Source organism: Drosophila melanogaster, chromosome 3L (genome assembly GCF_000001215.4).
Source record: "Drosophila melanogaster chromosome 3L".
Taxonomy (NCBI): Eukaryota; Metazoa; Arthropoda; class Insecta; order Diptera; family Drosophilidae; genus Drosophila; species Drosophila melanogaster.
Genome location: NT_037436.4, coordinates 7,732,887 through 7,755,814, shown reverse-complemented (window position 1 = coordinate 7,755,814; position 22,928 = coordinate 7,732,887). Strand labels below are relative to the sequence as shown.

Genomic DNA, 22,928 nt, shown 5'->3' with positions numbered 1-22,928 from the left:
CAAGTTTTTCTGTAGTCAATCAATTTTTGTTGTATAATGATAGCATATGCTTAAAAACCGTGCCTTCTTTTCTTTTTTTAAACACATGTTTTTGGGGAACTGCTGCTATTCATGTCTTCTAGATCAAGAATATTTATATTTAGAAGATAATTCTTTAAAATATACATAACTATATATAATATCCCATGCTTTTGTAGAAATATTGTGTGCGCGTGATTCTCGTTACTTTCTATGGTCAATTTAAACTAGATTAATTTTCCCAGCTCTATTTTCTGGCTATTTCCAGGTGGAGCACATGTGTAACTTCTACGTGTAGGTTTTGGCTCAAAGCTGTTGTTGTTTATTGGCCCATTTACATTTGAAGTTAACCTTAGTTGGCAAATTACGGAAATCGCTCGAGGGCGTAGTGTTTACCCATATGAAAGATACTCTGGGTAAGAATGCTCGGAAGATACTGACTATATTCGAGCGGATACTTGTTTGTTTGGTCAGACGATGGCTTTTTCTCTCTTTGTACGACTTGAGTCAATTTATGTTGACATCTTCTTGGCCATTGTTTTAAAGCTTCGAGTCAAGTTGAACACATCCGCTGGCGGTTGGGAAAAGAAAAGGAATGAAACCACTGCCAAATAAGATAGTCTGAATTCATTATTAATAAATTAAACTTTTATTTTATTTAACTAAACAAACGTTGCTTTGTTAATAACAAAAAGAGTCCAATTCTAGTCTTAGAAATATGTGCATTACTTTTGTCTTAATTTTAGCTCCAACAGAAAGTAACTAAGAACAAAACACGGAGTTACGATGCTATAGACTGTGATTAGTTCTTGATGCTTAGATACGAAGGACCCACTTGGCGGACGTACACACTCCGCTCGTTGGTCAAATACGGCGGACACTTGACGGTAAGTATGCCATCGGACGACAGTTCCGATCGCACATCGTTGGGATAGTATCCTCGGGGCAGGACGAACCGCTTGACGATGTGGCGACCCACGAAGGTGTCACCATCACGTCGCTTCTCGTGCTTGGCCTCCACGACCACAGTGTCGCCTGAGGTCTTCACGCTAATCTCATAGGGCTTGAACAGGTGCACATCCACATTGGCCTCGAAACCATCCTTTCCGACAATTACCCGACTTAGATCGGGTGCGGATCCAACGCGAGATAGTGATCGCTTCCAGTAGGGCAAGTCCCAGTCGTTCAAATCCCAATCGCGCCACAGCCGACGACGGTAATCCCAGTAATCCCAATCCGTATTGTTTGTAGCCGGGACAAGAGCCATTTTGTGGTAGTTATTATTCCTTAGGACAGGACCAACAGCAACGCTAGTTTGTATTTACTTTCCACTTATCGCGCTTTCTGATAGACGTCCACTCGCGTTTTCTGCTCTGAGCAAATTAAACTTGGAAACGATAGTAGTCGACGCTTATATAGCCATAAGCTTCGCCCCGTGGGATCAGCTCGGCTCAACACAGATTCTAGTCAATAGCCAATGACAGTTGTGACGTAGTAGGCACACTGTTCAAAAAAAAAAGCGGCATCCCAGTTAGGAATTCAAAAAATACGGCAAGCTGCTGCATCTTAAATATAGTTTTTACATCTGAAACGTTGTGTGATTATGAAATTTAAGTTATAAAATTTTTAATAAATGCTCTAAATATAATTCATCGATTTTTTTACCGCAGTGCACCAGTTGCAGTTACAGTGGCGTTAAAACTGGGCGATGTTTTCGATTGTTTATCTTTGCATTGACGCTTGTATATAAGGAAATGGGGCTGTGGGTCGAAAAAATGCCTTTGCATGTTATTTCCTTGAGGCGCTTCGAGATCATATGCTGGGTGGGTTGATTTGCAGACTAGTTTCCGTAGAGGCTATAAATTTTCAGCGGTTCTCCAAAGGTACTGCTAACCTGCTAATTATTCAGTAGATTTGAAATAAAAATCTTTATATGCTGAAAATTTTTCGTTTTTTATCCAACAAATACATATTTTGCTTTCCAATGATGCAGATGTTTGCGTGTCCTTATTTGTTTATGTTTTTCTCTTTCATTTACCAAATCATTCTCCCATATCGGCAACGCATTAAAAACGGTGGAAACATTCCAAAAAATGTTGGCAGAATTCGTATTTTGAAATTAATTACTCTTTGCTTCCGTTTGCAAATTAAAAAACAAAATCAAAGCAAGCCCAAATAAAAACCAACACATTTCTTTGACGGATGTGATTCTTTTCACTTTTTGACCAAATTCGGCTTTAAATTTTGTACACGATAGAAATTAACAGAGATACGCGGATTACAGATACACAATCTATAGATACAGCAACATAAAAGGGGGATTGAGTTTGTCATGACAAAAGGGCAATTTGTAAAAAAAATTTTGACGATTTTTTTGACGATTAGTCGATGGATGCGACATCTACGGAACATTTATGGGCCTGACCTGCCTGCCCCTCTTTATAAAGCCCGTGCCCGTAACGTAACACAATCATCGGATTGGGATTGGCCCACCCCATATGTCGCTGTAATTTGTTGTTCCAGCCGTCGGTGTTGTTATTGCTATTCTGGCATTAGATTTTGTGTGTGTTTTATAATAATTATAACAAGCTTCGCAGTTTCGCAATTTAGATGGCATTTAAGCATGTATTTGTACATTAAGTCATTTGCCATCGGACTAGTTCAATAGGTTTGTAATGCAGCACATCGTAAGACAGTCGAAGGCACACAAATAGATACGTTGTGTCAAGTTCGAAATAATATTATTATTAATATTATAATAAGTAAGTAAAAAGTATTTATTATCGTTGTTCTTATAAATTATATTACCCAATTTCTTATTTGTTATAAATATAGTCACATATGCTAAATAAGTATTTAACATCTTTAAAATCCGTACGAACAAAATTTAATAGTTAAATTTTAATATTTAAATATTTATATATTTATACTTATTTTTTGTATTATCAGTGTCTAGAGTGTCAAGTCTAGAGAAAATTCCCGATTGAAAACCAATTGAAGTGCCGCAGCTGGCGGAACAACAATACATTAGACCAAAACAAAGCAATTTACTAATTTGCTTGACTTTATGGCAAAATCGAATGAAAATCAGAATCGAATCCCTGTGGGTGTGGGTTGTGCACAACTTTCTTTGGCATCGATTGTGTGTGGGGCATTATCTAAGAGATGACTTTCTATAATCGTAAACATCATTAGCAAAACACACCCACCGCGACCTTCACCATTCTTAATTCCCACAGGGAGGTCATTCCCCCGATTTTCATGATTATGGTTATATATGTTTAAATCGTTTTCAGCAATAGCACGGGAATGAACTTAGTCATTTAACATGGTGCCAATGGACGTGGATAGGAAACAGATGACTGCATATACACAAAAGAGAGATGAATTCTTAAATATTTTAAATATTACTTATTACTTATTCAGCCTACAAGTATGCTACAAAAGTTTAAGACGGTCATGGCGAACGTGGCGTATGAGTAATAGCTGTAGTTTAAAATGGCAAGCAAATTAAGTCTCGGAAATCAATAAGGTACATCGCTCACGTGGCAAATGAAGTCGCCGCGCGATGAAGTCGAGCGTAACTATAAATGGCCCCCGAGACACTAAACATTCAGCCGCAAAAGGGCAACAAACAGGTGCAGGAGCAGGTGCATTCGACCTGGCCAACAGGCCACTGCAATGCGACGCCTGCCAAGGAGAAGACGGGGCAATCTGTGGCAGGGGAAAAACACAAAAGTATGGGCAAAACGAAAGCAAAAGTTCAAGTCGGAGAAAAAGACAGGACGACGAGGAGCCAGCAGGACTTAAAACCGTAATTGGCCAAGCGAAGTGAACACTGCAGGTCGTAGGTTGTAGGTCGCAAGTTCCGAAGAAAAAGTCCCCAAAAAGCAGCCACAACAAAAGTTGCCACAACAGAGCCAAAAAACTGGCAAGAGTTATCCCTGAGAAAGTGTAAGGAATGGAGCAGAAAAGCCGATCCTCATATACCCTAAAATATACCCCAAATAATAGCCGAAAAAAACTGATTTAATGACATTTGCACAACTGAAAATATTTATAAATAGAAAACCTACTAAAATCAGATTACACATTAAATCAACTGAATATTCAATTAAGTTCAGTCAGTTGGAAAATGTATTTTCATATTTAAACGAGATAAATATATATCGCTTTTCATTTAACCAACGAAGTGGAAATCAATAAATGTTATATGAAAATAATACGTTTAATTAAAAGGACTTGCAATGAGAAACCGCTAAAACTTTAGCTACTTAATGGCTGCACAATTTATTATAAAGCTGCAGAGAATATACTCACATTGATTGTGAGATAGTTATCATACCCAAAAGGCAACCTTCAACAAAATCCAGAACTGCAACTGCATTTCGAAACTCGCCCATTATGCCGCAAGTCACGCCCGTCGAAAGGCGAAGGCTCGCCCTTTTCGTCCTGCCGCTGCACTTGTTTGCATACGAATGAGGAACTTATTTATAGCGGTGCAGGCAGGACTCTAAAGGATTGCACTGTGAACGAAGAAGGCGGACGTAGTAGCCAGAAGGCGTACAAATAACGCTTGGCCCGGTCTATTATTCTATTTTTGTTTTGTGCTATTGAACCCAATGGACGTGATGGCCAAACAACGCCAAACACCGAAATGGAAAGTGCTGGATTGACATATATACACACAATATAACTTTTACAGGGTATACACGACTCATCCCACCGCGCTCACTGCAGTTAATTTGAAATTCCACGACGAATTTCATGACGACACATCCTTGGGCGAGATGCACACACGGCCTAAGGACACTTTATGCCAACCTTATGAGTCACCAAAGGTCAGCGTTTACAATACAAAAACTCGCCTGCTTGCACTTGAAAATTTGTAAATGCCTTCGGACAGTTTTGAGTGTCAGTTGGCCAAAATAAAAAAGGCGGCAAGACAGTAAAATTAATGCAAGTGACAAGTGTTGTGTGAAGGACGCATTATGACCTTGCATGTCAGCCTGTCAGGGCCGAAATGAAAGCAAAGCTTGGTTGGCAATGAAAACTGTATTTAATTTTTGTGCGAAATTGGGCGAAGAAAGACCATAATACTATATAAAATTAACTGCTCAATTAAGAGGAGGGTTTTAGGTAGAACCTTACAAATAAATAACTCAAACTTCTTATATATAAGTTTATTATGTCTATATAATGAAACTATTTCTTCACATTATTTTTTCGCATATTTATTTATTGAATCTCAAGTTGAATATGATTTAGCTGAAATCTATTGTATTGGAATGATATGCGTTGAGTGTTTTCTTTGTTGATAAAGTATGTAGTTACGAGAGGTTTTCCATTGCCATGCAAATGATCGTGTTCTGAGGAACGTCTAAATTACTTCGGTTACATTGGTTAGATGAGTGGTGGCCGAGTTGGCCAATGTTAAAATGTTTTTCCATCTAGATAAAAGTTCTGCAAGAGCTACTGGCAAAAATCGTTATTGCAAACTACAGCTAGGTAATTTTTATTAACATTTTTTGTTTGTGGCTTTTATGTGGTTTCGACTTGGAGCTCTTAGGTATTACAATTATCTGAGAAATATGATGCTGAGTTTCGACTTCAAATTTTGTGTTGCGATAAAGCTATGATTTTTGAGACATACATAGATATATTTGCCGTACTTGTATTATATGTTTTTCGTTTCTAAACTCTGAAAAGTGCAAACAGTGTGACTACACATATAGTATAGATATATATATAAAATGATCTTCTTGATTAGTTGTAAATACATTTGAAATATTTTATTTTCCAACATTTAGAATATATTTAGAACACGTAAGAGAATATCTGACTACAAAACTATAAATATATATTTATTCTGCTATATCTGTACTCCAGCATTCAACTAGACGCGAGCCCCGCCAACGTGTTTTTATTTCCGTTTACAATTCTGCTACAAAATCTTGTTTGCGTTTCATTTTTTCCTGTTTTGCTTTTTTATTTTTTAGTAATTTGAAATTGGGACCAAGGTCTTCTGTGTGTTTGTCCTTAGCCGTAGTTTGCTATTGACTTGTTTACAGTCCCCCGAAAAAAAGGAAATTGAAAACATGTTTCACTCTTTATGGGGCCCACTGCCGCCCCCATTCCACCCTTTTGGCCCAAACACTTGCCGACATTGTGCAAAAGTTCCCCCAGCTTTTCAGAAATTTTCTCTTTTTTTTTGCCAACACTTTTCAGTTAGCTGGAAAAAATGGGAGAAAACTAAACTTTACTGTGTCTGCGTGAAAATGAAACGTTGCTATTGGTGTATCCTTGTTTTTGTGTGTGTTTGTGTTTCAGAAGACCCATTAAATTAGCCCGCAATTTATTTGGCTTAAAACAGCTAACAGCATTTATAAAATTGCTAGGAATTTCGAGCTCAACCAGTACCTTTAAGTCAGTCAACATGTAAAAGAAAATTTTCATTATTAAATTAATTAGTAAAATGGCAATAGGTTTATAAAATTCTCCCTGAAAGTATTATAACTCTCGTTAAAATGAAATAGATAGTGCTTATAGGTTTCGGTTGAGCTAGAATTTCCTTCTTTTTTTTTATTTAATCAAACATTCCCAGTATTAATATAATATCCATATATAAGTTATATCGTTTGCTTGGTATCAAAAAATTGTATAAAAAATGTTTGCTTAACAAATTCCTGGAATCTTCTTATTTTGGTATAAATCTGGCTCTTAAAAATTGTGTGTGTTTGGTTTGCAAAAATGTTTCGGTGTTGGTTTAATAGTTTATCATTATTTATATTCTATTGGTAATATTATGTTTGCTTTAAGCTTCAAATTGCGTTTGGCCTGTAATTTCTTGCAAATTGTGGCTACGGGATTTTTTGCACTGAAAATCAGTGATGAACAGGGTTTTAAAATTTCAGTACAATGTTTATTACAAAGCATTTCAAAAAAGCCATTCAAACAATAAGTTCAAGGAGTTTATAAGAATTTTACTATATTAAAAGTGCCCTGTTTATTACCAAAGTTGATTTCCAGTGCAAAATAAAATCGCTAGCCCTCCAAGTTCCTTTTCGATAAATTCCCATAATTCCAATTAAGCCAGAAATTATCCCAGTGATAAATCATACGCCAAATATATATACCCCTGACTGCGAATCGGAGTCGGTCGAATGATCCTAGTACGCGATCCTGCCCAGACGCGTGGAGGGCAACGAGGCGGGCTCCGAATTGGGAAGCTCCCCGCACCGCTGGAGCCAACTCCATGCCTGGCCACAAACGACACCGACTCCGGCCAACATTCAGAAGCAGTTACTCCGGCGCTTCGACGTGGTCGTATCCGTGTCCGTGGTTGCATTGGTCACGGCTCCACTGGTGGCCGTGGAGCTGATTGTGGAGGTCCTAGTGGACATCGCTGCTGGCAGCAGCCGGGCCGTGTTCTATGTCTTCTTCAGCGGCTGCCCAACTGGCACATTTGCCTTGGGGGTGCGCGACTTCTTCACCAGAAAGCAGGTGAGGAACTCTATGGGCGAGGGTATCTTCTGGAGGCTTTCCTCCGAACTGGAGCTGGACTTATGGCTCTCGGAGCGCGCATTGCTGCACTTGACCTTGCCACTGGCGCCGGGTCCGGTCTCCAAGGCGTGCCGATAGTAGTTCTTGCAGCACTTCTTGGACAAATTATACATGCGCACCGTGCGATCGATGTTCTCATCGTCCTCATCCTCGTCAGCTTTGAGATTCAGGCCCAGACCACCAACACCCACATCATGCGAGTGGGAGTTGACCATGCCCAGTCCCTTGCGAGTTGTGGCTGCAGTGGCAGTTGCACTCGTCGGTTGCTGGGGATCCGATATCGTCTGGTTGGTCTGCTGGACCAACTGCTGTGGCAACTTCATCTGTTCAATGGGTTGAGGATCCTCCACGGGCGGCTCCTCCTCCTCCAGATTGTTCTGTGAGTCATCGTAAAACTTATAGCTGCGGTAGCGAGTATGCCTGTTGCCCGCTGTCTGGGACCAGTCCCGACCCGATCCCGTCCAGTCGGTGCTGGCGGGCAGGGACAACTGAATGGTGGGTGTGCGATAGTACTGGCGGTGCGGATGGAAGCCCAAGCCAAAGTCATCCATGTAGGACTGTGAGTGTATGTTGTCCAGCTCGTCGGCGACGCTCAGCAAAAAGGGTAACGTCGACATGGTTGTTGATACTTCGGGATTTCTCTGCGTTTTCAGCACACCGTGTTTTTGGGACCACCAAAAATGTAGGTATCTATGCTAGGTCCGAGGGATTAATCTCCCCTTTCCGTACACACTTCTCTTCCAACAAAACTGCACTTGTTTGCTTATTTACTTTTCTCTATTTCTCTATTTCCTCTGTTTTGTATTATTTGTAACTTTTTATTTTTTTTTTTTTTGCAAATTTTCCACGTCGCTTTTCACTCCGGTCAACACGACTGCACGGACTCGAAACTGAAACAGAACTGAAGGAAAATGCAATTTTCAACTGGCACACGACGTCGCATTTATGTTCATCGTCATGATGATGATGATGATGATGATGGGGAAACTCCTTCGTGAGTGAGAGAAAGCCTTTCTCACAACGCTCTCTCTCGCGGACTCTCTCTCACACTCGCGCGTTCTCTCTCTCTCTGTTTTGGTCACGCGCTGAGGAAAACCCGATGCAGTCACTGGATTTGGGTTTATGTTTTGATTTCGCTGTTGCAACGCGGCGTATGCGTGATATTTTTGTTAGCGACCCGAGGCAAGGAGGTGTATGCGTGATATTCGGTGGGTGGCTGGTTGGGCGGCACGAGGGATTTTCCCAGTTCGCGCCTTATTGTCATTAGTTGGTGCTTCTGGGCATCGCCAACTGCATGATTTCATTTTGGCCTCCAACGTCTCTGCCGCTTTTTAGGTTTCGCGTTTTTCATGCCTTTTCAAGCGCGTCCCTGGATTGCCGAGCGAAGGACATCGAGAAGTGGGTGGGGATGTCCTGCCGCCCTGCAGCCCCATTTGGGTGTGTGTGTGTGTATCTGTATCTGTGTTAAGGGAGGAGTGGGTGGCGAAATCTTAGTGCGCAATAATTCATTTGTTGGCACAACTGTGAGCTGTGAAGGCTGCGTGTTTGGAAATTGCCGTTAAATCAATTTAATTTTTGCTCGTTAAGTCCTGAATTAAGGATGGGAATAACGTGTCGAATAAAACGGTTTTCTAAAAATAACTGGATTTTCGCTAAAAAAGGTCCACTAAAGAAAACTAAGTGCATAGCACTATGTTATGGCCAACGAACTACCAACTCAATTAACTTTTTTAAAGAAGAACTGAATTATCATGAGTTCATACAAACTCCTGCTTTATTTATGAGCACAGTCAACCGAAAGAAATTGAGAGCTTAAATGGAAAACAGGAAATTCGAGCTCTAAATTGGCATGGGCCAAAAGGATATGAACAGCAGCCCTGCAGCGGGAAAAAGCCAGTGAAAAAGTGCAGCAAGGCACACACACACACCGAAAGGGTATGCATATATGGGCAGATATCCAGTTGAGTGTCCTGTCTGGCAGTTAGAGACACTTAAGCCTGCGGTGAGCGCCTGTCGTTCGTCCTTTGTGCCACTTATTGAGAGCAATAGACAGCGAGAGAATGAACGAGAGACCCAGCTGGAAAAGGAGGTGCAGGGCATAAATCTTTTACCACTTTATTTGACACACTTTCAGGCCGGAAAGCGGACGGATTGTCGGACGGACATGTGGCCGGAGAGACAGATAGACAGACAGCCCAAGGGCCAGAACGGAACGTCACATGCTCATCAATCGGTCGCTCACATTTGCAAAAAAACACCTAGTGATGTCCATGTACCTTAGAGAGGAAGTGCATTGAACAAAATGTGTGATTAAAGCTAAAACATATACCGGAACTGCTTTTTGAGAAATGCGTATTCTGTCAATGTCGTTTAGAAATACTACTTTCGTTTAAAATTGCATTTTACAGGTGATTTTTTTTAAATGCAGTCATACAATGCTGTTCGTTTAGGACAGTTGCACTGAATTATTTTAAAACCTTTTTCTCTCAGTGCACAGGGGTTCAGAGACTGGCAGACGATGACAGTTGACGATAAGCGGTCGAGTGGCTGAATCCTTGTGTGCTCCGCAGCCCGTTTTTCTCTTTTGTTAGGTGCCTCGAATGTTGTGACTGGCTTTGGTTTGTTGTTGGCCAAACAAACACTGACGAGAGAAAAGCGAGGAGAAAGCGTGGAATGGGCCTAGATAACCGGCAGAACCTTCTCCACGTTGGCCTCTTTTGACTCTAGCCTTTTTCCTCGCTTAATCCATTTAATTGCATTTTTTCGTACATTCTGGTGCAGCAGTTAAGCTGCCCCCCTTTTGTTCTTGTGCATTCCGGTGTGCACGGGGCGTATGTGGAACGTGAGAACGAACTACGCATACGCCCCAGTAACCCACCCATCGGTGCATTCAAATATTCATTTGCAATTCGGTGGCTAATGAAAATTCGTTAGAAATGCATTTCGAAAGCCACCCAATAGCCATGTAGTCAAACACCCCGCCACCCGATTTGTCCTTGTGCCACTTTCAATCCAACTCTTCCGACTGAGCGACTGTCTGACGTTTCGTATCAAATTATCTATAAATTGCGATTGCCTAGGCACGCCATCAATACGAAGGAAAATCCAACGGCCGGAAATGGAGGTGGAGATGGGTGTGTTTACATCCAGTTCGTGTTTGCTGATTGTTCCTTTTTGCCTTACATTGTCGTGTGAAGTTTTTCATATCACTCCATTGAACATATGCACGGATAGCTAGTGATGGCAAAAGTATAAATTGTTATATCCCAAGGGCTCAAAAAGAAATATATTGGAAAGGAAAGTTCGAGAATATCATTTTTATTGCTACCCAAATATCACACAACATTGTGTGTTTAATACTTTAAATTATATACTATTATAGGCAATATTTTATGGAATAAATAAATGGTTTATTTCCCATCACTGCACACACAACACTTTCGCATACACCAGTGCAATCAATTTGCCAATGAGAAAATAAACAAGCAAAATACTTTTTAAAAAAAAAGGAAAAAGGAGCAAGAAGGACGTAAAACTGCCTTCTGCCAAGTCTTGCCATTTGCCCGAGATTTGAATTTAATTTTGAGGTCAGACAAAGGCAAAGAGTTTTGGGCCGGAGAGGTTGTTTGTGTGCCTCAAGTGTTGCCTGCATAAAAAATGCAATAAATATTTAAATTACTATATCCACATGCTGCACGCAAATGGAGAGCAAATTCACAAGGGGTTTTCCACAGGGGATGGGAAATGCGGAGGCTTCTCGAAAAAGTAGGCTAAATGTGGATCGCACTACAAAATAATTAAAAGAAATGTGGCACGGGAATTGAAATGAGTGTCGAGTGTGAGAGTCGCATTAAATTTTAAGGAATTGGCAAAGGCTTCGTTTTATTTTAAGTGATTCTTGTTGGGGGATTAAAGATAATAATGAAAAATGTAATAATAAAAAATATTAATAAATATTGTATAACTCTTTCAGGACTTTTGACACACTTTTTAAATTGTTCATTAATTGCATTGTGCGCCTCTATATATTTACTAACACTCTACAATCCCTCTAAAATTGTTTATATTTTGGCATTTATTTTATATTCAAAGCTTTACATTTTTGCACAACATTCGAATAATTTATGCGAAGAACGACAGCAACAAAAGGTAATGGCAACAACAAAAACCACACCAAAAACTGAATGGGCAACAATCGTGTCAAGTTCAACAAAAGCTTCACCCGCAGTCGAATCCAATCGCTTTGGTTTTTACTTTGTTGTAGTCTTACAAGTTTTTACATATAAATTTCACGGCACGCACAACAACACTGAAAACCAGTTAATGCGTTTGTCCAAAAAAATAAAATATTGGATGCCAGAGGGAGGGGTCTTGCACCCACGCCAACTTCGGAAGAGTCGAGAAAAAGAGACTGCAAACCTAAAGAGCCAAAGAAAAGAGTTGAACTAACTTGAAAGAGATGTAAACAAGGGCTCAACTATAAGGGTTTCATATTAAAAAATACTACTATTAAATTATCGTAAGAAAATCAGCTAACGAATTATGCACTTGGCTGGGACATTTATTACTATGAATATCTTTATATCATATCTTTCCAATGTATCCAAATGGATTTTACTACAAATTGCCATATCGACCTGCACAGTTATTCCATAGGAACTGATTGATAACCTTAATCTAAATCCATAAGCGATTCGGTTCAATTAAACAGAGTGCATCATTAAAGCTTCTTGATGGCGGATAAAGCGGAGCAATAAATTATCATAATTTCGGGGTCATATTCAAAACCACCCCCTAAGAAACAAAAAAAACATTCAATTTGGCCAATAAAAATATAGCAAAATAGTGACTAGCCAAAAAGTTGCACTAATTCGCTAATGAGCGCTCCATAATTTAACGAAATAAAAATGTCCAAAAATATTAGAAAAGCTAAAAAAAAATAACTCGAGCAACTAACTGCAGACCAGTTGCTAGTCGGCGGTCACAAAAACTTAATGAAAAGCCCTCGAAAAAAGTTTCGAGGAGCGTTGCGCATGCGCTCTTTAATTTTGAACTCTCTGCGATCGGTTGAGGTTGGCTTAGGGCTTTTTGGCCAAAAAAAAAAACCACAACCTACTACTGCCGCCAAGCCGAAAGCCATAAGTCACAGCGTTGTCATCGCAGCTTGGCCTGAACTCTGCCAGTCGTCAACGGTTGTCTCGAGCGGTTGGATCTCCGGTTTGAATATTGAATAACATCGAAAGAGCGCTACTACAGTGGACTGCCACGAAAATATCAATAAAATCGCACTTAGGACCAACACTCCATAACAAAAGTGCGGTGGAAATTGTTGTGCTATTCCGCTGATTCATTTCACTTTGTGACGGAAGTTTTTCCCCATTTTTCAACGTTCGCGTGCGGCCATTAATTTGAATGCGCAGCTGATTTTAATCGCAACCAAAAGCCGCCCACTATTTTCCGGCCAAGTTCGTATACGTTACGTTAATCAAGAATCAAATAAATATGTGCCACCATTAACCGCGATTGTCATTTGGCCGGCGATTCTTCGATGGGGAAGACGAGAAAAAAAGACGATTCCTTTGGCGCGTGTGAAGTTGTGACTCGACCCAATTAGGCAAAAAAACAAAAAAAAAACGAAAATAATAATTAACAAAAAATATTTTAATTATACCAGCTGATGGCAGAAAAAAGCTTTCACTGCAACACAGCAGCCAAACCCGTTTTCGTACTTAAAAACCCGCACATATACGCATATGCTTACAGTTGTTTCCCTCACTATAAGGGACATAATACGATATAGTAAAGCAGCCGCGTCGCATCGCATTCGGCAACTTGTTTATTTCAAAATTATATATAACAAACACCAAAAAAAAAAAAAAGCCCCAAAACGGGTATCTTATAAATAGTGCGCTTTGTTTCGGCACCACAACAACACCAGATCGACACCCCAACAACTACGGCTCTCACTTGACGTAGGTCAGGCCAAAGCTCCGCTGGATCAGACTAAAAAACCAAAAACAAAAAAGCCGAAACCCGAAAACGATCCCATACCTGTTGCCGGCGTTTCGATCGAGGGCTAAGAGAGGGGAACCCGATAAATGGGTCTCGCCCCATCATCGTCGTAGACCCCAATCCATCCGATCGTATCTGTGAAAATGATCCACTGGTCTCTGATTGTCAGTGCCCTGGGCGTCTGCGTGGCCGTCTTGGGCGGCTACTGCGGCTGGATTCTCTTCCCCAACATGGTACACAAAAAGGTCGAGCAGGTGAGTCTCCCAAAAAAAAAAAAGGTGTTGAAGAATTACACACAACATGAAGAATTTTAATGGATAAACACGAAAGCCGGCCTTGCGTTTATGTGGCCTATGGATTGATGGGCTCTACCATGATATTTACAAAAAAAAAAAAAGCCTACAAGAACAAGTTTTAAGTATTGGGTTTCATTGCATAAGCAAATGGAATCTCAGTTAGTGATGGTATAAAAAAAGTATCTAATGACAAATCAAAGAATATAATAATATTTTAAATAAATTCTCCAGTACTGAGTCTCAATCTCTATACACTTTGAGCTAACAAGCCTAGCCTTTCATCAAAAACCCCACAAAGTTTCTATGTCAAATATTTAGTTTTCAAAGTTCACACTGACATTTTCTCTCACTGACCAAACAAAGGCGAAAAAATGATTCTATTGTTGATTTTTGCTGACCGGCAAGTGGCAAATGAAAGCTGTACAACGATTATTGAATAAGTTTCATAGAATTACAGTGGGTTTGGCTATCGATGAGTCACGGAAAGTTCAAAGTTCTAAGTGATGAATAAGATTTAATGAATGGACTATGTTGATTTAATTACCTAATATGTGGTAGAAACAGGTTTTCACGTTTCGCAAGAATATAGCATTAGAATTTATTATTAATTTCTTGAGTATATGACATTTTTCCATTGAGGCCGACCATCTGATTAACTGTGGATTTTCATTATTAAATGGGGTCCAAATCGTACGCTACTGATCCATAAGGTTAGAACATAGGAAATGCCACTGTAATCCAATGTAATTCAGCTTATCCGTAATGACATCGCTGTACTCTGCCCAAACCATCGCTTTCCACGCTCGATAACAAGTCTAATTGCTGGGCCAACAAGTGCAATCTCATTACCCTCAAATATATCCGAATATCACACGAAATAATTACATAGATGTTGCAATGGTATTACAGAACAGATCCCTTGGGTCACGCTCCAGCCGAATGCCAAATGCAATTGAAATGCCATGAGCAAAGCGAATTAATTTGCTAGTCAAATGCATTTGATTATTATTGGGGCTTTCAACCCATTAGCGCCAAAAACAAACATCTCAATTACGATGCAGGTTCTTGTCCTTCGACGCATTTTATTTATGACCAAGTTTTAATGGTTGGCATTGGGTTAGTTAAACGATAATATTATTACTTTTCTACTTCAAGCATCATAATGTTTTTGTGCCACTCTGTTTAGTACCCACAAAAATGTTTTATAAGTTGTACAAAAATTGTGAGAAGCCATAAAGAACATCCACAAGATTTTTCATAATGCTAAGTGACGTATCATAGCCATTAGCTTTGCATAGTATTTATTCAACAATAGGATTACAAATTAAAAGAATATTAAATATGTTACTAAGTTATAATATATAAAGTACTAGGTTATTTTCCCATCGCTAGGCACACGCTCGTTGAATCAGGCGTGACATCTTCGGCGCTCATTGCCAAGGCAACTAGAAGTACTTGGGTTGACTTTGAGCTGGGTCTTGTTTTTTATTGTAATTAGAATGCAAACACAGAGTTTTATCTTTTTGTGCGCAGTGTTGTTGCTGTGGCTGTGTTTGCTTTGTTTTAATTGTTGTAGCGAAGCCAAGTTAATTGCCCTTTTTTTTATATGGCTCTGCCCCTGGAACTTTTGTTTGCCACCCATAACGCTGTTGGGCCGCAAAACTCTTTTTACGAGCCATCGTTAGCAATGAACTTCCGTGTGCACGCGTTAAAGATCCGATCTAGAATGGCCAAAATACCCTCGAAAATCGGAGGGCCTTCAACTTGAAGGTGGTCCCGTCCCTTGCACATTAAGCATTTATATTTATAAAATTCAAATGCAGGCGCCAAAGACACAAAAAAAAAATTCAACTGGCCATAAACGAACGAGTCATGAATTGAAATTGAAATTCAAAGCAATTGAAGTCTGTTCGATGGTCAACAGAAAAATGTTGTTGTGCAATTTGGACCGCCAGCAATGGCAAACAATCGCACTCTTTTGGGCCTTTATGCCTGCTGTTTACCATTTCTTTCCATCATTCTGACCCACATTTTGGGCCAAATAATTCACAAACTATGTGATGTGATGAATTTCGAAATTTTTGTTTTAGAAATTAATAAATTAAAACTAAACTTAACAAACGTTTAGTTTTATACAAATTAAGGGAACATTAACTTTTTAGCCAAACCATTGGTCAATTTGATTGAAGTTACGCATACGCCCCTTTGACCCAGCACATTCTTGTCCCAAATCCAATCTAAAGCGAATTTCGAATTTTAAACACGTTTCGCTTCGGCCTGTCTCTTTGCCAAATCCGCTCTATTTCGCAACAATTATTTGTATTTTTTTTTTTTCTGAATGACTTTTGGGCCATTGTCAGCCGTCGGCTGAGCCTCTCTTTGGCTCTTGAGGTTAATCAAACGTTTTGTATGCTCTTCGATATGCTGAGCTGAACCGACTGGCGTGTGCATTGACCTTGAGATCTGCCTTAGCCATATAAATATATAGCCCCATTTTTGTTCAGCCTTTTTTGACAATTCTTCAATTGTATCAAGTGCAAAGGGGCAGACGCCATAAAATTATATTGCTGGTCATGCTTTGAGCTTGTTTTCCACTTTTATTTATGTTTTTCGGTCGGCATCTTTATGTTTTGCCAATTTTTTTTTTCTGTGAACTGAAAATACTTTTCTGTTTACTGAATTGTAAAAATTAAAATGGAAGGTTAACAGCAAAGGTTTTTTTCCAGCATGGGAAATGTTTTTTCGGACAAAACACAGAAGCGCCGCCTAATTAATTATATTGTTTTGATAAAATGCGAAATCGATGCAAATATTCCCTTGGTCAATGATCCCCTTCGAATGTTGATAATTATAACAAATTATCAAAACAAAAATTAACAATAGAAATTGCATTTTCGAGAAAAATATTTTCTTCAATCGAAAACCGGTTTTGAACTTAGCTCGACTTCAGTTTGATATGATTTTTATGGCCCCTACGGCGCCATAAAATGTCATAAATAATCAACTAAGTCGCGTGATGAGCAGCATTAAAGTATGGTCTGATATATATTAATATTAAAATATACAAGCAAATTAACATTTCAAATTAAATATCTGATTTTAATTATATATATTTAAGGAATAAGAACATTGGTTGGTATTTAATGGTTAGCATACAGGCTTTTTAAAATAATGAGTTGATTGCATAAATATTATTGGTAATATAATTTGTAATTTATTTTCATTGCAGAGCGTTGTTATACAAGATGGCTCGGAACAATTCAAACGATTTGTGAATTTACCTCAGCCATTGAACTTCAAAGTCTACATATTCAATGTGACCAATTCGGATAGGATTCAACAAGGTGCCATACCAATAGTCGAGGAAATAGGACCCTATGTATACAAGTGAGTTCAAAAACCAAAAGTCAAGTGCACTAAATAAAGTTTTATTAAATTCATAGACAATTCCGCCAGAAGAAAGTGAAGCACTTTTCGAGAGATGGATCGAAAATTTCCTATGTGCAAAATGTGCATTTCGATTTCGATGCTGTTGCCTCAGCTCCATATACCCAAGATGATCGAATTGTGGCTCTCAATATGCACATGAATGTAGGTATAGAAAACGGCATAGAAAAACAAAACAAATTTTTTAATCGAAATACCGTTTGAGAATTTATAATCTTAATAATGAATTTGCAGGCATTTTTACAAGTATTCGAAAGGGAAATCACAGATATCTTTCAGGGATTTGCCAATAGGCTTAACTCTCGATTGAATCAAACGCCAGGCGTACGAGTCCTGAAACGATTGATGGAACGTATTCGAGGGAAACGTAAAGTAATTTTATCCACTACTAATTTAATCGAGTCTGAAACCCTCCCAGCTGGTGATGGTCTGCTTTTCAATAGAGCCCAAACGAATTCGGCTTTGTCCATATACGTAGATACTATATGCAAAGATTTACTCAATAGCATGCCTGGGTACTTTTAACTTGACCTGGTAATGGCTTTTCACGGTTCTCCGATGGACGATACCAACACCATCGGTTGGCTATTTGTCTTTGTTCTGCTTTTGGGACCGGGCAATCCAACCGATTTATTATTCCTTTCATTTACCGTTTTCAGTTTATTGTTTATTAATAATGGTCTACCCCAGACGTGCGTCATTGGATATCGTGGGCTTATGAGCTATTAAGCTAATGATTTTTTTATTGCACCAATTATGCCAACTTAATTTTCAGTTAATCAAGGTCGGGATCTTAATAGGAATCTGTATTACAAAGGGTTTTCAAATTTAGAACTTTGTTGATGGGAAAAAAATCTATTTATTAACAAATAACATAATTTGCCATATCTAAAAAAATCTAGAAACTTCGAATCGGGTTTATACTACACACATAAACTATAATAATATGTCTTATGATAAAATGCGCTTTCACCCAGTTAGTTGCGTTTTGCACCTGAGATTATGATTAAATAAGTTGTGATGTGGACACCAATATTTCGAATCTAACAACCTTTGAACTTATAGCGCCCTTTAGCTGGGTACATAACATCATGATCAGCATTTTCGATAGTGTCAAAGTAAGTTGACCAGCTACTCAGCTTTGCTGACAGCTTCGCAACTATTTAATTATATTAATTGCAATTCGGCGCATCTTCTACTCAATATTGAAACTTCAAAATGCCAAAGTCAAGATCATACACATCAGATGTAGAATAGCTAAATTTTGATTAGCACTCACCTTGGGTCTCTCTCGTCTATGTAAATATTTTGATAAATTGTCGAGTCGATTTGGCGGCTGGCGAGGAGAAGCCAATGGAAACGGCAGCTGAAAACCGAATGATTGGAAACGTCAATATTCACACATATTCAACTCAAAAACATAATTAATAATAACAATTTGAGCTTGTGCTTGCTACTAATTTATAGCTAACCGCTCCGCCTGCTGCTAATGCTTTTCAAATACATTTTAAATACTAAACTTTTTCTGCCTTGCCCTTTAGCTTTGGTGATTATCGAATTCACTATTAAACATATGTGTTTTATCTATATCTATACATAATTATTTCAGTCTGTGCTGCAGATCTCTGAGAATGATCCTGGACTGGCTTTATTGCTAGTCCACTTGAATGCGAATCTGAAGGCTGTCTTCAACGATCCAAGATCGATGTTTGTGAGCACTTCTGTAAGGGAATATCTTTTCGATGGAGTACGATTCTGTATCAATCCGCAAGGAATCGCCAAGGCAATTTGTAACCAGATCAAGGAAAGTGGATCGAAAACAATCAGGGAGAAGAGCGATGGCAGCTTGGCATTCTCATTCTTCGGTCATGTGAGTATTACAGCAAAAACTATTAGAATTACCTATTAACCCCGATATATTATATCTTTTCCCGTAGAAAAATGGTTCTGGTCACGAAGTATACGAGGTGCATACTGGAAAAGGTGATCCTATGAGGGTATTGGAGATTCAAAAACTGGATGATTCGCACAACCTGCAGGTGTGGCTGAATGCCAGTTCAGAGGGCGAAACTTCGGTTTGTAATCAAATCAATGGCACTGATGCATCCGCATATCCGCCATTTCGCCAACGAGGGGATTCGATGTACATTTTTAGCGCAGATATTTGCAGATCGGTGCAGTTATTCTACCAAACCGATATACAGTACCAGGGTATACCTGGATATAGATACTCTATTGGCGAGAACTTTATCAACGACATTGGTCCGGAACATGATAACGAGTGCTTCTGTGTTGACAAATTGGCGAATGTGATCAAGAGGAAAAACGGATGTCTATATGCAGGGGCCTTGGATTTGACCACCTGTTTGGGTGAGTTATTATAATATTGTACATTCAACAGATTCATTTTAGTTTCATTCACAACTATATGGGAACAATGTAGCAAATCAGGAAAGCATGTGAAAATGAAATGTTAAACAAAGATTTTCAGCTTGATACCAAATATCATTTCCGTGTTTGTTTTAATAAAAATTCCAAATGTGAAGCGCCGCCATAAAGTTTAATATGTTATATATCAATGCTTAAACATATCGCGTTAGCACAAATATTTATGTTTAGAATTCAGTTATGTTATCTTCCGCTTATCTGCAGTTCCTCATGTTATTTCTAGATAAATGCCACATTTGCATATCAAAATAATTCCATAAATTTTGAAGATCAACAGACTTCTGTGTTGCCGATCTACTATTAAATCCGATAAAGAGTATTCTTACTTTGGCAAGCTTAATGACTCCTTTTTAAGGAAAGGTATAGTTCCGACCAAATAATAATTATATTTAAATTCGTAAAACTAGGGAATTCCCTTGGCATGAATACCCAAGAATCAATAAACCCTACCGCCAGTTCTTACAAAAAAATTCCCCTTTGCTAACCAAAATTGGTTAGAGTATTAATAGTTTGATTTCGATCTAAGTCCAGTTTCATCATCATTTTGTTTTGACTATAATACTACTGATTTAATTAATTTAATTTTAATTAGCATTTTATTTATGTTTTTTGTATGGGTATCTGATAGTTTGTTTGTTATCTTATATTTTGTGGATACTTAACTCCGTTTGTTATGATTGCTTGATCAACCCTATTTAAGCTTTATAATTAACGGGAGCATTGATAGTCGGCCAGCCATCTGATCACCACTAAAAATAAACGAAAGACTCAAGCAATGAACTTTCCGCTTTGTAGAAGTTGTGCGACAAAGTACCCAGGGAAACCGGAAATTTTTGGAATATTTTTTGACAATTTCTGCTCTTCGTATTTTTGTTATGCAAATGAGCTTCTTTATGTCGTCATTTTGTTTGTCTTATGGTGTTTAATTGTCTAGTAGAACTACCCCAGAAGACACCTTTTAAAACACTCGCCTCTGTCACCAAGTTGCGGTCGATTAACTGAGTAATTATATGGCAGCCACTTATAAATCAAATAGTTATCATGACATCCGAGTTGGTGCGAGATCTAGTTTGAATTTTAATGCGTTTTATATGCAAATCAGCAGCTTGATAAGTGCAAACTGAAGGCATCAAGAAACACAGGTAATAAAATTTAAATTCATGGCTTAAAAGATATAAAAAATCTCCAGAATTCTCAATAAACACGCGCCATCTCCTAGCCGACAAATTGCAAACGCTTTGCATTGCGACTTTGATTTAAGCATAGATTCACATACCGATTTCGATCTCGAACCTGTGTGGGCTGGCTTTGATCTTCTTCGATTGTTTAATTTCTTAATTAACACTCGAGATTCGTGAAGCAAAAACGTTTTGCTTCGCATTCTGATCTTAAAATCGCCGGAGGCATTGCGCATTTGAAATCAAAAGTGTTGCCTTTCATTCAACTAGGCGATATAATGAGCCGCTCTTCATTATGATGTTCTCAAGTGATGTGAACGCTCTACAAATTGAAGCATTAACTTTGATTTTTTTTTATCATATTTATTTGTTTGGGTGTTTGCTGATCGCGCACGTTTCATACTTGAGATTCTTATGGCAATGCCTTCATTTCGTCGTATTTCTTTTTTGTTTAATTGTTCAAACGTGAGTTAACAGTTTCGATAATGAGCATTTGAAATATTCTGTGAGGATGAGGAAATTCTTACAAATTGGTTCAGACAGACATCACAAGTAGTTAAGTAAATAAATAAATGATGTTCTGTGGAAACGTGATGAGATGCTAAGAAGCTTCCGCAACTTATGAAAACGTATCTTCCAATTAATTTAATTAAATTAAAAATAAGTAGCTGCGTCTTATTAAGGTCACATTATCCAGTTTCTTTCGAAATTATTTCAACAATGTAAACAGAATAATTAAATTGGAATGCAGACAGATGCTTCAAGGAGCTGGTTATGCAAATAAAGGAGTCTGTTTTTATAATGATTATTTTAAGTAATATATTTTTCATTATTCCATCTGCATATATGTAGATGCCCCTGTGATTTTGACATTGCCGCACATGCTGGGCGCCTCGAATGAGTACCGCAAAATGATAAGAGGCTTAAAACCAGATGCCAAAAAGCATCAGACTTTTGTGGATGTGCAGTCGGTAAGTAGTATATATATATATATAGTCGATCTAGAAAAATCGTACAGCTATAATTATTCCATTAGCTGACTGGCACGCCTTTGCAAGGCGGCAAAAGGGTACAGTTCAATATGTTCCTCAAGAGCATAAATCGAATCGGCATCACGGAAAATTTGCCCACAGTTTTGATGCCCGCCATTTGGGTGGAGGAGGTTAGTTAATCCCAAATATAATTTCAATTACAATTTATAATATGATAAATTTGATTTACAGGGCATTCAACTCAATGGTGAAATGGTGGCCTTTTTCAAAAAGAAACTGATCAACACATTGAAAACCCTCAACATCGTTCACTGGGCGACCTTGTGTGGGGGCATTGGGGTTGCGGTTGCGTGCCTGATATACTATATCTATCAAAGGGGGCGTGTCGTGGAGCCGCCCGTGAAGTAAGATATTAATCATAAATCGGTATTTGTTATTGAGAGTTATGTAAAAATGTATTTGTTATACTACTATTATGAGTGTGTGGATGTAACACAAGAAGTTTTTGTCTACGAATTTGTATATAATTTATTTTTTAAATGTGATTCTATTGTATTGTGATTTAGCGTTTACTAAAAAAAAAAAAAAAACAAGAAAAACTACTACAAATGAATGAAAATATTGTTTTATTTAAAATGTGGGATATTACGGTTTAAGTTGTTAAGCTGATTCCTAGAAATCAGTTTACACTTTAGCATTAATTGGTATGTGTTCAACATGATTTATTTTTCTTAGAAGGAGAATATATGGCACATGACTTGTGGCTTTAATTAGGGACTCCTCATGAATATCTCAGCACCACTATGTCTGGTTTTCGAAGAAAATTAATTTCAACAAAATGTTTAAACATTCCATTTAATTTTTTTCGGACTTCTAAAACAATGCTAACCACAAGATTCACTTTGCATAGCCGAGCCTTGATCAAACCGCCTCCCTTCTCCATGGCCATGACTCAAGTTCAAGACCAGTTAATG

At 38.4% G+C, this 22,928-nt stretch overlaps 4 protein-coding genes across 10 annotated transcripts in view; 1 reads left to right on the top strand and 3 right to left on the bottom strand.

Annotated features, from left to right (window-relative positions):
- The window catches only part of CG32373 (uncharacterized protein), a 108,576-nt gene that overhangs the window by 3,309 nt on the left and 82,339 nt on the right, over positions 1-22,928 (bottom strand). Inside the window, exon 2 of one of the 2 annotated variants that reach the window (NM_206297.3) lies at positions 18,616-18,702. The exons of the other annotated variant lie outside the window; for it this stretch is intronic. The gene's annotated coding sequence lies outside the window, so the exon portion shown is untranslated. The remainder of the gene's footprint in view (positions 1-18,615; positions 18,703-22,928) is intronic. 2 annotated transcript variants of the gene reach the window in all.
- Positions 647-1,406, bottom strand: CG7409 (uncharacterized protein). The gene has a single exon (NM_139898.2). The coding sequence runs from the start codon at positions 1,283-1,285 to the stop codon at positions 821-823; it is 465 nt and encodes a 154-aa protein (NP_648155.1). The 5' UTR covers positions 1,286-1,406; the 3' UTR covers positions 647-820.
- Positions 5,263-8,471, bottom strand: CG13685 (uncharacterized protein). 4 transcript variants are annotated; one of them, NM_139897.3, is made up of 1 exon: positions 6,016-8,471. In NM_139897.3, the coding sequence occupies exon 1, from the start codon at positions 8,196-8,198 to the stop codon at positions 7,449-7,451; it is 750 nt and encodes a 249-aa protein (NP_648154.1). In that variant the 5' UTR covers positions 8,199-8,471; the 3' UTR covers positions 6,016-7,448. The 4 variants fall into 2 exon arrangements, with proteins under 4 accessions (NP_001261541.1, NP_648154.1, NP_001261540.1 ...); NM_001274612.1 differs by having other exon boundaries at positions 5,263-8,471.
- Snmp2 (Sensory neuron membrane protein 2) lies at positions 12,774-22,565 on the top strand. 3 transcript variants are annotated; one of them, NM_001274610.1, is made up of 9 exons: positions 12,774-13,847; positions 17,119-17,276; positions 17,333-17,480; positions 17,571-17,708; positions 18,946-19,206; positions 19,274-19,706; positions 21,815-21,933; positions 21,999-22,124; positions 22,186-22,565. In NM_001274610.1, the coding sequence occupies exons 1-9, from the start codon at positions 13,737-13,739 to the stop codon at positions 22,360-22,362; spliced, it is 1,671 nt and encodes a 556-aa protein (NP_001261539.1). In that variant the 5' UTR covers positions 12,774-13,736; the 3' UTR covers positions 22,363-22,565. The 3 variants fall into 3 exon arrangements, with proteins under 3 accessions (NP_001261539.1, NP_001163372.1, NP_001036593.1); NM_001169901.1 differs by having other exon boundaries at positions 13,130-13,847; NM_001043128.2 differs by lacking the exon at positions 17,571-17,708 and having other exon boundaries at positions 13,130-13,847.